The following is a 16,096-nucleotide window of genomic DNA, read 5'->3' as shown; positions in this document are numbered from 1 at the left end:
GTTTACAATAAAAGTAGGTTTTTATTTAAAAAAAATCTTATGTAAATAGGGAAACATATAATCCTGACAATAATAAATGATGAAAAAAAACATTTGTTGGTGATGTTTTTGATACAAATGTCAAGTTGTTTAATACGAACATGTGAGAATTACTGTGTTCTAAGGACAAATGGCTAAAAATAGTGTGTCAGTCTTTATAAATGGTATTTTCTCATTTAACATCATGGCAAGAGAACTTGGTTTAATGATTTTAAGATCTGGAAAAACTTTTGCACATTTCTGTGCCTTATGCATCTCATCAAATGTTGCAGATCCAAGTGGCTCCTGTTTCATTGAATGACTCTAGACTATTGTCTATATATAGTGGTACAGCATTATTGCAGATCAACTTCTGTAAGGGCATGTACATGTGTGTATACATGTCTTGCTGTTGTTGTGGGGACTAATTTGAGTTTCAGTGTGAGGTTATTGTGGCCTGTCGTGACAGCTTCGAAAGGCTCTTTGAGGGACACCTGCAGTGACTGAGGTCAGTATCAGAATGAGTCTCTAGACATGAATGAAACTGAAGAGTGAAGTGAAGCGGGCACATTCCAAATTTCTCCAGGAATTGTTTTGTTTATTATTCTCTGTCCTCAGTGTTCACAGATTCAGTTTCTTGCCTTTTACTTCATTTCTACTGTTGTTGATGGATGATAGTAATAACATTTTAAGAGCAGAACCTGTTCAGCTCTAGCACAATCACCAACTTCACAGGTGAAAGTAATGACCAATTTAACATCAAAACGGTGTTCAGTAGGAAACAGATGGAACTGACCCACCAGAACTGCAACCTGAAGCAAAACGAGACTCTTCATAGATGTGATGCTGTGACCTCAGAGAGGTATGTATTCACCTTACACACTCTTTAGTGTGAACTGAAAATTGACAGTTAAGATTTTTAAGCAGTTGTCAGTATAGTACAGCTCATGTTCATTAGTTTTATTCATAACTTAATTGTCATTGAAAAGATTTTTAATAAATAAACCGTCTGTGATTGAATTGTACTGAGTATGTTTTTTTCATATTCACCATATGCCTCATGATGAATCTAAAGGGACACTTTGGTGAATTAGTGTTTTCATTGTTATTAAAATTGGTAAGTATAAGACAAATTAGAAAAGCACAAACTCTAGTATCTATCTCTAGATCTTGTATTATCACCGTTGAAGGACAGACAAATTTAAACATTTCTATCATTTTTGTAGTTGATTAAAGCAACATAGAAATTCTTGTAATTTATTACTAATTCAGGAAAAAGTTTAAAGTGTTGTGTAATCTTTTATACTGTGCATGCTTCTACTGTTAAAATTCATACCAGACATGGAGCATGTCTGGTATGAAAAACCATCGACAAAACAAAGCTTCATAAAAAAAACAACTTTATTTCACATTAAACCTGCATTAATTTCAACAATTTACACCTCTGGAAGATGTACAAAAGGTGAGGTGTGGTGGATGTGCACACGACCACTCATGATTTTTTAAAATGCTCTTTTCCTCATAAACCTATCGATTTCTCTCTCTCTAAGCGCCTTTTATCTATTTTTGAAGAATTAAAAATTAGTCTGGAATTGTACAGTTGTGATAAACTGTTAAATTTACAATGAGTTGATGTGGGAACATTTACATTATTAGCAGAAATAATAAAACATTATTTTTCTCCCTCTTTTCCCGACAGCAGTGTCGTTTCCCGGGTGGGGTTGTAAAAACCAAAACACTCCACCTTATCCAGCGCACCACGTGATCTGAAATCTCTGCTCTGATTCGTCGACCGCCCTGTCAATCACTCCGAAGGGGCTCTTCAGACAGGAGTTTGTGGTCGGAGCAGAAACAGCCGTCAAAGCAAAATGTCCTCAGTGCCTGATGGAAAGAAGCTGGTCCGGAGTCCCAGCGGCCTCCGCATGGTCCCGGAAAACGGCGCCTTCAACAGCCCCTTCTCCCTCGACGAGCCGCAGTGGGTCCCGGATAAAGAGGTGAGGCGGACGGGTTTATTTTTTTGACAGCGAGAAGCTATCCGAGCTGTACGGAGACCAGCGACAAGTTAGCTAAAATACTAAATGTAGCGTTTCCGTTCCGTATTTTCAAAATGAAATATATCTTTTGTATAAGTTGTGAAAGTGCAGCGTTGCTAATACATGACATCTTGACAGACATGTTGAAATAGCGTTTTAGTGTCAATAACAGTCCAAAACCCAAAGATATTCAGTTTATTATTATAGAAAAATGAGAAAGTCATCAATAGAAACTCTTGACTTAATGAATAAACATTATTTAAACAAGTATTTAGTCTTATCTTCTGTCAATTGACTCATTGATGAAATTACTTATTGTTTAATTTCGTATGTAAAGTTTAAACAGTATCGTTAACATCGAGACTATACTGTCGCCAGTTGGAATACTTTTATTTTTGCGGTAAACTCTCTTAACATCCGGTACATCCGTGCTAACTGTGGTGGTTTTGACGCAGCTCTGGACACTGCACTTGGCCCCCGGACTGGGCGTTGCAGGCAGGAACGGTCAGCCTGGCAGCTAACGGAGTCAGTTATTTAACCAGCTAGTTAACACGTAAAACTATTTGTCAGACGCAGTCGTGATGTTTACCTTAGTCAGAGATCATTCACGTCACAAAGCAGCTGTTGTTTTGTGTGTTAGCTGACAGCTACGTGCACGGTTAGCCTGTCACGTTCAGCTAGCTGGAGGAGCTGTTATGCTAGCTCCTCATATAATTGCATGGAAAGCAGCTTTCCGTGTGAGTGAGTGGTGGTCAGTTATTATATGTCAGAGCTATTAAACTGCAGTTAGACAAACACCAATTGTCTCCTCAAGTGTATATAACTGTGGCTGTCCCCAGAGGCACTTTGACCAGACTGGCAGTGAACTACAGCCAGAAAAGTTAATCATTTATCATCTGCTGGTGTTTGTGTCAAGGATGAATCTGCAAATAGATTATAAGAGGAACATCCGTGATTATTTGGGGAGAGGTGTCTGCAAGGTTTGAGAAGTATTAAAGAAGCATTGAATCCAGTTTCCTCCAAAAAGAATGTAAACAATCTGTAATATACTGATTTATTAATGGTTAATAAATCATCACACGGTAATTTTTTATAGATGAATTCTAAGCCATTAATAAAGTTGTCCTTTTATCCATTTAATTCATGAGGAAGACCTCTCCAGTGGAGTCTTTGACTCCTGCTGGAAAACAGCTGCAGCACATCTGGACCAAAATCAATTTATAAACTGCTTATCAATATTTACAACTGCAGACTTGATAGATTGTAGAACCCATGATTTATTAACATTTAGAATTACAGGTCCCTGACGAACTTTTGCTGATGGCTCAGAAATTGAGAAACCAAAGACCGTTTATTGTGTCATACTAACATTTCCAACGAAAAACCTGATGCCTTATTAGAAAGACAGAAACTTATTAATGGTTTGTTAATATTTATCACTGCATAGTTACTACATAGAAACGCACAGACTGTGTTATTGCGAAAACATTTTGTTTAAACACTGATGCTTGAGAGTCTTCATTAAACCAACTTACTGTTTTACTGTGTCGTTCCACGACCTGGCAACCCATAAGTTGTTCTTCTGATCTATAAAATATCTATAAAGCATCGTCTCTTACCTCCCGTTGACTGTAATGTTAGTTGTAAAATGTTTCTGTAAGGGGTCTCGGGCTATCGGGAGACATTAAACACCTCTAAACTAATAGTGGGATTGTTGTGACAGTCGATTAAAACTGTTCTGTCCTGTTATTGTGAAGTTTCAGTCGGTACCATCAGACCTGTAGCAAACACTGTCACTACTGTAAACTATGGCAGCTAGGAAATGTATCTGGGTGCTGCTCAGGTTCACATTAATTTAAGTAATTAAATAATCAGGAATTATTGTTATACAGATCCTATTGATTCTAGTTATAGATAATGAAAGTTTAGTATTGGTGTGGTGGCATCAGAAATCAGAAATTCCATCTGCCCTCTTTTTTATTTCTTTTTTTTTTTTTAAGACATGATCTGAAATGAGTTTATTGCAACCTCAGCTATTTCGATAATAAATGATTTCAGTTCCTTAAACGTGAGGATTTGTTGCTCCTTTATGTCGTGTGTGATCATAAGCTGAATGTCTGACATTTACATGCAAAACAATTAATGGAATAATCAAGAAAATCATCTGTAGTCCTAATATTTTCCTTGTGTCATGCAAACAGAGCAGAGTGATGTGAACATCAACCCTCTTTATTTAAAAAGGAAGATAGTGACAAATCATTTTTTTTGTTGTGCCGCAGTTGGAATATTTTATCTAAAATATACAATATAAAAGACTCTTTTAGGATTCTGGTATGTGCTTTTACTGAACCTCGAGTCACCTAAGCTTTGTGACTCGATTGTATTGATAATACTCAAGAGGCACAAGCACTTTCTCACACTTATCTAAGTAATGGAGGAAAATTTGATTCTACTCCTTCTTAACTGTATTTCCGGTTGTGTTTAAGCAATTTGATTGTGAAACTATTTGTCACATAATCTTTTAATGTCTCCATCCACCATCATTACGCAGCAGCTTTATTATTGTACCTAATGTGTTTTCATGTACAACATTAAAACCAACCTCATGATGGTAAAAGTTCATTGTGGTTTAACGGCTGAGTAAAAACTAAAACGACATGTAATGGGAAAGATTGTTCAGAACATTCGTCCAGCTGCTGTGGAACTTGAATCCGCCCAGCTCAGCATGTTGTGTAACTTCCTGTTTTTTCCCTTTCTCTCTCCCCGTCTTCCAGTGTCCGAGATGCATGCAGTGTGACACCAAGTTCGACTTCATCAGAAGAAAGGTCTGTTTTGTTTTGCAACACGACTGTGACAAGTCACAGCTTCACGTATCAGATGCTGAAAAAAAAAAAGAGAGAGACGAGCGACAAACACACAAGTACAAAATATTTTCCTGAAGAATTCAAGGCTGTTATTTTTTTCCCCGCTCTTGGTTTCTGTTCATTTATTTTGGCAGGAAAACACACTCAGGGCTCTGTGGTGGCATTTTTCTACTGACATAATAACAGTGTGGATCTGTGCGTCTGCCCAGTTGTGTCTTTGCAGATTCACCTCAAAATACTGTGTGTTTGTTTATAGTAAAACCAGCTCAGACAACCTTTCATTTTACTGTGTGATCCAGCTGTGTGGAACAAAAACAAGAAATCTAAGTGAATCATTGCATTCCCACACTAAGAGCTGAAGTCACTTTTTGAATTGCATAGTTCATGTCTTTTATATTACTCACTTCTGAGTTGTCTTGAGGTTTTAATAAATACACTTTATGTTTTTCCACATTTAATCCATCCATCCAAATCCATTCATAATGTGTCTTATGATTTTCATAATTTCTGACAAAGAGCTCAGTGTTTAATTTTCTGTGCCTTTTAAAAAAAAAGTGCAGTCCTCAAGATTTTTCTAGTGACCTTAAACACCAGACGACCTCAGTATATCTGCAACTTATTGTCAAACTGAAACAAATATTAAACTTCACAACTCATCGTTAAAATGTCTTTCTGTCTTCCTGGAGCTGTTTCAAAACCAACTACAGTTTATTTAAATATTTTTTTTCTGCAGTGAGCAGGTTCCCCCTTTTCCTTGTGTATTGCCTCGTGGCAGAAAAGTGCACATGGCCACTCGATATCTGCATAGAAATAATAAGGAATGAGGACAAACAGTAGGAAATGTCTCATATGCGTCTAATGATGGGACACATTGCAGCTCAGGTGTTTCCTCTGATGAACAACATATTCTTTTTTAAATAGTACATTCAATAGTTTTCACTTTTTTCTTCTAACTTTTAGTTTTGTTATATTTGCTTTGATATAAACAATATGAACAACAAACTGAAAAATATGCACTTTACTTATTTATATTCAGGAGGCTTGGGCTGATATTTGATCATATCCTTCTGTACTTTTTAAACCAGCAAACTGACAGTAAAACCGACTGTATGTGTTTTTCGCTGCAGCACCACTGTCGGCGGTGCGGCCGGTGTTTCTGCGATAAATGCTGCAGTAAGAAGGTGGCGCTGCCTCGCATGTGTTTCGTGGATCCCGTGCGGCAGTGTGCCGAGTGCAGCCTGGTGTCCCAGAAAGAGATGGAGTTCTACGACAAGCAGCTCAAAGTGCTTCTGGGAGGTGAGAAGTTCCACCTGTTCATTATTTTGCATTGTGCAACACCTTCGGTCAGAGTTTGAAGTAACGTGGTTTTAATACGTTTATAATATGTTTAGGTGGTTATTGTTTCCAGATTTTTACCTCAGATTCTTGAAGTTAGAATAGTCATCAGTGGTTAATGAGCTTCAGTACAGGTGATTTACTGTAAATATATTACCTGTCAGACTCCTGATCTCTGAACTGAAAAGTTTTGAGGGTTTCCAGCGTTGGTACTCAGTGACCATTTTTCCGTCCTTCAATAACGACTTTAGATACTATGTTTTAAAACTAATTTGCACAAGAGCTGCAAATAATAATAATTTTTGTCGTCAGATAGTCTGCAGGTAAAATAAAAGATTAATCAAATTGTCAGAAATTGGTTTATTAGAATTTCCCAGTTTAAAATGGCATTTAAGTTCAGTTAACTATCACATGACAAAACCATCAGATAAGTTCATTTGAGAAGCTGAAACCAGAAAATTAAATTAATAAATTATCAAAACATTTGCCAATTAATTGTAACGACTGACTGATAAATTGACGAATCATTTCGTCTCTAAAATTCACACAGTTTTATAATTCGTTGACAAAAAAATCTCAGTCCAAGGTTCAAACAGCGAAGTGAGCGACGGGAGTTTAATGGAGGAAATCGATCAGTGAGAATGAAACGCTCACTCCTGTCAGAAAGGCTGATAACAGGGTGTAAATATTAACATTATGAAATCATTTACAGTTTGATGTGGAGTTTGGAGTTTGGTCTCTGATCACAATCAAGTCAAAGTGATGAATATCAGGGGTTTGAGTTGCTGCTCTGCCGTTTGCTGTGTCAGTGTTTGACACACGCACCGTCCCCTGCCGCTCCAAACAGGAAGCAGAAATATGATAAAAATCACCTCTGATATAACCTTTCAGAGTTCACCTCCTCCTGTCCTGGTTAGCCATTGTGTTGTTGTTGAGTGCGGGTCAGTGTGTAGCTATAAATACACAGCAGCAGCTTAATGAAAAATCCATTAGCAGCCTGGAGCTGCGGGGGGGACGGCCGGCTGAGAGGCTGTGATGTAAAGCCTGCAGCGTGTGGAGCCTCATGCTTTAGTGATGATGGAGTTATCAATAGCTGATGAAGAGAAAGAAGTTGACAGAAAAATAGTGTAAAACGATTTAAAACAATCTGCGATCCTTCAAATCCCATCTCAAAACACACCTCTACAAACTTTCCCCATTCTGTTTGACTGCAGCGCCGCAGTTCTATACAATCATATTTATATTAAGCAACTTTATTTATTCTAACTTACTGTCTGTTGCTATTGTATATTTGATTTCTCTTACTGTGTGCTGTAAGGTGTGTTTGAGTGCCTTGTGAGGCACCTATGAATAATGTATTATTGTGATGCTGCTGGCTATTTATTATTGTCAGGAAGAGGTTTGCAGAGTGTGACGTGTTTTCTGTTTCCAGGTGGCACCTTCGTCGTCACTTTGGGAACGTCAGAGAAGTCTGAAACCATGACGTGCCGCCTCTCCAACAACCACAGGTGAGCCTTTTTAAATTCCACAGGTATTACATTAACATTTTCTGTCTTTCTGCATCTGGTGTTCGTGTTTCACTGTGAGTAAAGTTTCAGTTTTATCTGCTGATACCTGCCTGTAAAAAGTGATGCAACCAAACCAGTAAAGTTGAATCTCCTATTGGTTAACTGGGATGAGAGGTAATCGATCAGAGAGCCAATGACATGACGGCAGCTCATTCAAGAAGGAAGATGCTGCAGTGTGAAACAACAAACAGCCCAATATTACTCATAACGAGAAACAACAGTTACATAGAAAACAAAGAGAGTTGGATCGATCTTTGTTTGGCACCTTAAGTTAATCATTTTAAACGTTTAGCGTGATATTTACCTCAGTAGTGGTTAATGTTTAGGAGCGTTTGAAGCACATTCTTTTATCATGTGAACACCGTCCATCTGAAGTGGCCTCAGACACAATGAGGGTCTATCAGGATGAAGGATACCAGACATGTACAGAGCCTAAGAGTCATAAAAGTATTAGATTTAAAACAGATCTCATCACTTGTGCTTCAAATATACAAAACTCCAGATCATAAATATGAAACTTTCCTTGTAGACGGTGACGAATCCAGTTAAAATCAAAAACTAATACCGGTTTGATGGCACCAGAAAGATTCACAGTGTAATTATTAGTCAAAGCACTTTGATTGATTGATTTATTTATTAATTTTTCTGACCTGATCATCAGGTATCTGTTCCTGGACGGTGAAAGCCACTTCGAGGTGGAGCTGTCTCGGATGTCCAGCATGCAGATTCTGACAGACGGGACGAGTCCAGGTGAGACGAGTCCTGAGTAGAAGTAGAAATAAAAACATAGTATTAATGTGTTCAGATGAAAATGTCAGGTGTTGATGCTTATTATTCTTTCCACTGTATAAATTATAATTCAAGACGTCGTCTATTCCTCTTGTGCTGTAAATGATGCTCTTGTTTTTTTTGTCCTTCAGATGGACTCACTAACCAACTGATGAATTTCTTAATTAAAACTGAAACTTGTTTTTTTCCGAGCTGACACTAACAAACTCTTTCTCCTCCGCTGCTTTGACTCTGGCGGCCCCCGGCTCCTCTTCCTCTGGGCTCAGAGAATGACATTCACACTTACACCAGTCTGCTGGACAGTCACTATATCTCTGAAGGTTAGCTTCGGTTCACTCCCCGCGGCCTCCACTCATTGTTTCCTGTGGGTTCACGTCTGTCTGCATGAAAATGAAACCACTGATGCTTCTCTCTTTTATTTTTTTTTTTTTTACACCTCACTGAGTCCCAAAGGCATCTTGGTGGGAAGTGAAACACCACAAATTTCAATAAGTTGCTCCCACATTCACGTATGTGGCCTGACTCTCCTGTTCTGGTCTTTAATGATGCGCCAGAAAAAGACAAGATGCTAAAAATGCTGTAAACAAAATGAGTGAGTATGTTTGTGAGTGTTACTGAAATGAGCTCAAACCCTCTTAAAGAGGAATTAGAAACTAAAACATGATGCTGGTGCTTTTGGGAAACTCGGTGTTTACAGTCGGTGTGTGCGTGTCTCCTCCTGCGTTCAGCATGTCTGTGTCTCAGAGCAGCGAAAACATTTCATCATAAACCTCCTCATCATGTGGAGTCCTGTCAAAACAACGATGATTTACTGAGTGAATTGTCATCATCCATCTGTGCTTCGTTTGATTTTGAAGGACAGTGTCGCTGTGTTTTTCCGTTCTGTTCTCTCGTTGATTGAAATCTTCCAGTTCAGTTGTGATTGATTTTTTTAATCCTCTGCCATCTCTCTGTTATTGCATCTGTGTGTTTGTGCATCGATCACTTTTATGGCTTCGTTATTGATATTGATGAGGCTGAGCAGTTCTGTGCAGCTGAAATTTATATATATATATATATATATATATATATATATATAAATGGATATTTAAACATTAGTTTTGGTTTATTATTTTGTTTACTAAAAATGTAACTGTACTGTACCCTTCCCCTTTTTCTTTATCATTTAAGCTCATCTTTGTTCTTTCATTCAATAACCTGCAGCTGTTTTTAATGAGCTGAAGAAGTTTTGTCTATTCACTGATCTTAATGTTAGTGCTGGATAATAACAAACTTAATCTGTTCAGTGTTTATAGTCAAACCTCTTAAATCTCGTTAGTAACAGTCTTTAACTTGTCAAGATCACTTTCTTCAAAATGTCCTCCAGTCTGAGCTGATTACTTAAATTTTTCTTGCAGACAAAAGAGGCACAGAATGAATTAGGGCTGCTACAAACGATTATTTTCATCATTGATTAATCTGCCAATTATTTTCTTAATGATCTATTATTTTTAATCTATTATTAATAATATCTTATTAATCTATTAAATGGCAGAAAACTGTGAAAATCATCACTTTTCAGTTTCTCAGCGTCCAAGGTGACGTCTTCAAAGTGTCTCGTTTTGTCCAAACTTTAAACCAAAGTCCAAAAATGTTCAGTTTAATAATATATAACAGATATATACTTCAGCTATTAATTGATTACCAAACATTTGTTCTAATTGATTAATTGTTACACCAAAGTAATTAATCGTTGCATCTCTAGAATGAATATTATTTGAAAAACAGACTCATACAGTTTAATGTTGGTCTTTAGTCTCTTTTCAGTTCATGTTTTAAGGTGTGTGTGTGTGTGTGCGTGTGTGTGTGTGTGTGTGTGTGTGTGTGTGTGTGTGCAGGAGGGACGTCACGGGCCAGTGGCATGCTGCTCCATTACAAGCCAATGGGCTCTCAGGACGCCCAGCAGCTCCGCATGGAGGCAGCGGACGACAAGAAGGTGGCGTCGTTGTGGTTGGCTGCAATGCACAAGGTAACGATAAAACGAGACAGAAAAGCTCCCACTGCTGGCACTTAAAGGACGGTTGCAGTGGTGACACATTTGTCCAACACGAACACAACTTCTCTCATCCTGTTGCAAACAAAGAAGTTCGTCTCCTGCTCCAGACTCTGCAGATAAAATCAGCTCCAGTAAAGTTTCCCTCCTGAAACGCAGCTCAGGTTTCTTGTAATCAGAAGAGCATTTTTCTAAATCATCACAAAAAATGAACATAGTCTTCAGTCCCATGCTCAACAATTGGCAAAGTTCATTTTTAAGTTGAAATAAAAAACAGTGCATGAACATTTGAGAGAAGGATTTTTTTAACGTGTTTGCAGCAGAGGTCGTATTCACATCTTTTCACCTGTATATTTGCATGAAGCTCAGTGTGTAAAAAAAGGACACACAAAGGACGGTGCAGCTCAGGCTGATAGAAATACTGCGGAGCCAAGTCTGCAACGTTGCCTTTCCTCTAGCGCCCCCGTCAGGCCAGAGATGACATTTTTTCCTCATGTGGAATAAGGATCTAAAATTGAAAAGTTGTTTTTGCATTTTTAATTTTCTGTTTTTCATCCAGCAGTTTTGTTTAATGGCGTTTAGTGACCTGCTGTGAGTGCTGGTCTTAAAATGCACAAAAACATGAAACTAAAACGCAGTAAAAACACAATAAGACATTAAAAGTGTCGGTACTAAAGGTGTGGGATAAAGACAGCAACAATTAATACAAGATAAGAAAGCTGAAGTGCTAATCTCTGTGGAGAAGCCACCGGTTTCTTATAATGTATTGGAATTATGGGCAATTATTGTGCATGGGATAATTCAAATGTTTTTCTTATGTCTGTCTTCCCCTCAGGCGGCCAAACTTCTGTACGAAGCTCGGGACCAGTGACGTGCAGAACCTCCAGGCAGCACACACCCAAGTGTTTTGTACCCGTCTCACCGGGGTTTGGTATCTTTTTGGATTTTATTAACGCCAGTTCTGATTCTGCTTATCCGTCTGATTCCTCATCGGGTCTTGATACCAGTTCTTATCATGGTAATTTTTTGCAAGAAAGAAAAGTTTATAGAAAACAAACACTTTATTACCTCTATAACCAGTACTTTGTACTTCATGTTTACCACACGTGGGCTGATTGTTCTTCCTTTTTGCATTTTGCTCTTTGATTTGAACATGAATCAGGGCATGCAGCATTAATGTTTATATATATAAAGGTGTAACAGACTGAGCAGTGAGGCAGCAGGAGAAGAAGCTTTCCAACACTAGTTAGTATCTTCTGACTTTTGGAGGCTTCTGCGTCTGATTCCTGCTCTTTTACTTTCTCAGATTTGAGAACTGGACATTTTGTTCGCCACGTGATCCTGTGATACTTACAGTTCGTTTTTATAACATCCATGAAATGTGACATTACACCTTTCATAAAACCATTTTTTCATAACTTCACAGATGCCACAGTTGTTTTAATGACGACACGATAATTTTATATGCTGCTGTTCCTTTTTTTTTTTTTTTTTTTCTGTCAACGAGGATTTTATTTCCTGGTAGAAGTGATGAGACACTTTATGGATCCCTGTGGGATCTTCGCTGACCCTGCTTCCGTAGAGGTCGGCCAAACAGCACCAAGTAGGGACGGAGCGTCTCGCTCAAGGGACCTTCAGCAGAACCCAGATCTTCCACATAAAGCAAAGGCCGCAGGTTAAAGGACAAATCCGCCTTAAAACCCTTTAAAGCAGATAGAAAAGCAGCTGTGTGGGATGGACTTTGCATTTCAGGGACTTTGTTCGGTTTAGCTTTTGGTAATCTGGAGAACACAGTGCAGCATTTAGGAGCTAAAGAGCCAGATATTTCCCTCAGCAGGTGGTGGAGACCAAAAACAGAGCTAAAAGAGAGGGAACACTGGGCCCCCCTCCACATGAATGATCAGGTTCTTCTGTAACTGCTGAATGTGGAGATTAGCAACTGTTTGCTCTCAAGCTCAACATGTAAACTTAAAGGTCAAATGCCAGTGTTGTGTTTACGACTTGGCCAAATGTTGTTGTCGCAGGTTTGAATCAACGACTTGAGTCAACTGCCGAATAAATCTAGACATTTATACACATGCACAGGTGAATTTAAATAGACCTGGCAGTTGTGACACAGCTGGGTTGGATGCAAATTGGCTGTTGAATATTAAAATTAAATGTCAGGTTTTAATGCCAGTTATTTAAAATCAAGGGCAAAGACTTTTCTCTCGGTGTTTCACATATTTTCAACATTCATACAGTGGAATAATCATCCGAGCAAAGAGGCAGAGGCCTTTTGTACACTCACAGGCACATGAAATAAACCAGATTGTAACAGCAAATTGAGCAGGCAGTGAGGGGCATTCTGGGAAATGTAGGACAGGTAGAAGAGGCAGCTTGAGAGAATAATACCCTGAAATGCAAAGAACATCACAGATTCATCCACAGTTTATATAAAAGTGACATCACCTGGTTGGTTTTTCCTTTAACAGTTGAGTTTGAGATTTAAGGTTCAGGTGACACGTTAATGTTTTCCTCTCTGTGGGTTGTGTCAGTAACTCTTCCCTCTGCTACGAGTATTTACAGATTTAAATCTTTGGGCGTCTGCGTCTGAGGAGACTTCAGACTATTCACTGATTCTTGTGAAGCATAAACACAGACACATAATAAATGCTTTAAATGTAGTTTCATGTATTCAAGTTTTGTATGAGCTATTTTGTTTAATATTCCTACTTTAACACGAGGTGTGTGTAAACGTACTTACATCATTTTTAAAGCTGAAGTATGACTATAGTTTTTGTAACTCTTGTATACAGTTTGTTTCCTTATGTCCTTACTCTGAGGCCTAAACAGAGTCTGTGTTTCCTCTCTGTGTTTTATTGTCATTGTGCAGAGACACAACCAGGAAGTCAACTCGCCGCCTTCCATCAACCAAACGCCGTTCACCTCTGGTTGAGTTGGTGGGTTTGTCAGTTTGGCAGGTTGTTAGTCTTGGACCTATCGTAAACAGAAACCTAGTTTAGACAGAGGTGGTGAGTGAGCTGACTAAATTTTAGTGTGAGACGAAATGAATCATCGCTGCAGCCAAATATATTAATATATGCTCCAATTGTTGAGAAGATTTCTGAAAGTCAGCCCCAGTCTGCGCCTCTTATTTATTATCATTTTCATTTTGCGTCACATTAAAAGAATTCAACTTGTCAAACAGGGAGTGACTTTTATTAATCAGTTAGTCGAGGCGTCTAGAAAACAAGATGCATGTTCTACCTTTTTGACTTATTTATTAAAGCAGCTCAAGTTTTCTTGGTGGTGCTGTAAACAAACACACCAGTTGTTCTGAGTTAAATGCCACGGAAACCACACGTGTCACTAAATCAACCCTTTCTGCTGTTTTATAATGTTTCCTGAATCCTCAACAACTCTTTTATCTGCTGCACGTTGATAAAGATTTTTTACTTCTTTTAAGTAGATGAAAATGACATTTCCTTCCCCAAAAGTTTTTGTTAATGTACAAGTTGAGTATGAACATTTTTTTTTTTTTTAGTAACATCTTAATATGGAGTTTGAATCTTTTAAATATTTTTTTCATCCAGATGTTTAGTAGCTGTAACTTCTTGGGTTTTCAAAGATTTCTGGGTATAGATATTTTTCACAAAAACAAATGGCGAACTCAATGAGTGAAATTTAACTGTTATACATGAGGTGCAGACTGGGGCCGTCTGAAAGTCAAACTTCTTTTTAGTTGATATTTAAAGTTTTCCTAACCCCGAGTTTCTCCTGATGCGAGTGTTTGATGCCATGTCAGCACTGTGACATTACTCCTACAGATCCACCCACAAAGCCCCAGTTTTCCTTTAATTTCCCCTTAAATTTTGAAAGAAGGAAAGAAAGCGAGAACATTTTGAGGCACTGTTTGATCCTATAACAAATTCAAGATGTGTATTTTTGACATTTTCATAATTGAAAATCCATTTCAGCCTAAACATGAAGTGAATTTGTACATTTAAGCTTTAATTTAAGATGATGCAAGATTGTAAACTAAGCTTATGTGTTGTGTTGTGACACAAAACTCTTGACTGTGCTTACTAGCTTTTTCAGGAGCTTTCAGCCATATCTCACAGTCTTCCTCAGCAGGTGGTGTACGCTCAGTTGTCACCTCGTCACTAACCACCTTTATAACAGGTCATCATACTTTATTTGAAGTATCCCGTATGTGATGAATACTAGTCAAACTATGCTGAGATGCAGTTGAAATCTCTGGAAAAAAAGATAGTAAGTGGACCTTGAGTTAGGATTTTTTTTTAAAAAACAAACACTTGCGTTTAATTCACAACCATGCGTGACCTTAAATCTGAGTAAACACGTGCGTTGTAAATGTACAGTTGCACTTCAGTTGCTAACGCCACGCGCTACATTTAGCTGAGATCACCAGGTGTCACTGACGTCACACTAATTATCATCGTTTTTAAATCTGGCTGGCTTGTCCGTGCGTCTTCCCCCTTCTTGTCCGAGCTTGAAGATATAACCGGTTTTTAAAGGAGCACAGGGCGGGATGAGCGTGTGTTTGGCCTTTTTGTCGTCACGCCCCGGTGTAAACAACGTTCACCTCCTCACCTCCACTTTGTAACATAAAGTTTATTTTTATACGCTGCTCAACCTAAGAACTGAAATCACTAGTTGTCGTTTGGTTTGAGGCTTTCACAACAGAGACGCAGGAGGAGGTTGTAAAAGATTTGTCTGTGTGGTCGACTCGATGTGTTACACTCACCAAGTTATCCAGTAATGTACTTTTTCTTTTTCTTTTCAACCCCATTATCCATTATAACGCTCTTCCCCTCATACGTGTGTTTGTGGTGAAGGTAGATGTGAGGGCTGCACAGATACTAAGATCTGATTCATTATCCCAGTAGGTTAAATCTAAAAAAAAATCCAAATCAGACATATGATGTTGGCAGTTGTGTTCATTTAAAATATCATCACAATAACACGCTGCCATAACGCTTATATAATAATAATCCTTCCAAGTTTTCGTCAAAGAAACGCAACAAAAACCAGGAAATAGTTAATGTGATCATGTGACCTGCTGTGCAGCCCCTTTTTACACTATCTTCACTTCAAGGTTTTTGTTGTAAGTTTGCACTACATGTAAAATCACCCCAAGTCATTACTCAGCCAGTGTTTGTACCTGCACTTTATAGCCATCCTGATGACTGTCCTTTATATCCCACTGCTTCGTTTATTACGCTGAAAATGCTGAACCTACACCCTCTGTTGGATTATTCTGTTGAGAATAAAATCAAGTGTTTATACGTTTTTGTGATGTCGTTTGTGTCATTTGGAGGAGGAAGCGTGCACCATCAAACCATCTCTGACATAAACACACACACATATATATATATATGTGTGTGTGTGTGTGTGTGTGTGTGTGTGTGTGTGTGTGTGTGTGTGGGGGAGAGTGGAGTGAGTGTGTGTGTG

General features: G+C 38.3%; 1 protein-coding gene across 2 annotated transcripts; it reads left to right on the top strand.

Annotated features, from left to right (window-relative positions):
* The first annotated feature begins 1,864 nt into the window (after positions 1-1,864).
* zfyve21 (zinc finger, FYVE domain containing 21) lies at positions 1,865-15,934 on the top strand. 2 transcript variants are annotated; one of them, XM_023412984.2, is made up of 8 exons: positions 1,865-2,012; positions 4,826-4,876; positions 6,043-6,211; positions 7,683-7,758; positions 8,480-8,568; positions 8,874-8,927; positions 10,485-10,615; positions 11,475-15,934. In XM_023412984.2, the coding sequence occupies exons 1-8, from the start codon at positions 1,887-1,889 to the stop codon at positions 11,508-11,510; spliced, it is 732 nt and encodes a 243-aa protein (XP_023268752.1). In that variant the 5' UTR covers positions 1,865-1,886; the 3' UTR covers positions 11,511-15,934. The 2 variants fall into 2 exon arrangements, with proteins under 2 accessions (XP_023268752.1, XP_023268753.1); XM_023412985.2 differs by lacking the exon at positions 8,874-8,927.
* Positions 15,935-16,096: the final 162 nt, after the last annotated feature.

The sequence above is a fragment of the Seriola lalandi genome, unplaced genomic scaffold, assembly GCF_002814215.2.
Source record: "Seriola lalandi dorsalis isolate HSWRI2012SDOR001 ecotype SW California unplaced genomic scaffold, Sedor1 jcf7180002054497, whole genome shotgun sequence".
NCBI lineage: Eukaryota > Metazoa > Chordata > Actinopteri > Carangiformes > Carangidae > Seriola > Seriola lalandi.
The sequence above is the reverse complement of the archived record's forward strand: the minus strand, read 5'-3'. Positions and strand labels throughout refer to the sequence as shown.

Excerpts from the sequence above, each read along its gene's own strand:
- zfyve21 (XM_023412984.2), top strand. The coding sequence starts at position 1,887 with ATGTCCTCAGTGCCTGATGGAAAGAAGCTGGTCCGGAGTCCCAGCGGC. Across the intron at positions 7,759-8,479 it reads CGCCTCTCCAACAACCACAG|GTATCTGTTCCTGGACGGTG; the intron begins GTGAGCCTTTTT and ends CCTGATCATCAG. Across the intron at positions 8,569-8,873 it reads GACAGACGGGACGAGTCCAG|AGAATGACATTCACACTTAC; the intron begins GTGAGACGAGTC and ends CTCTGGGCTCAG.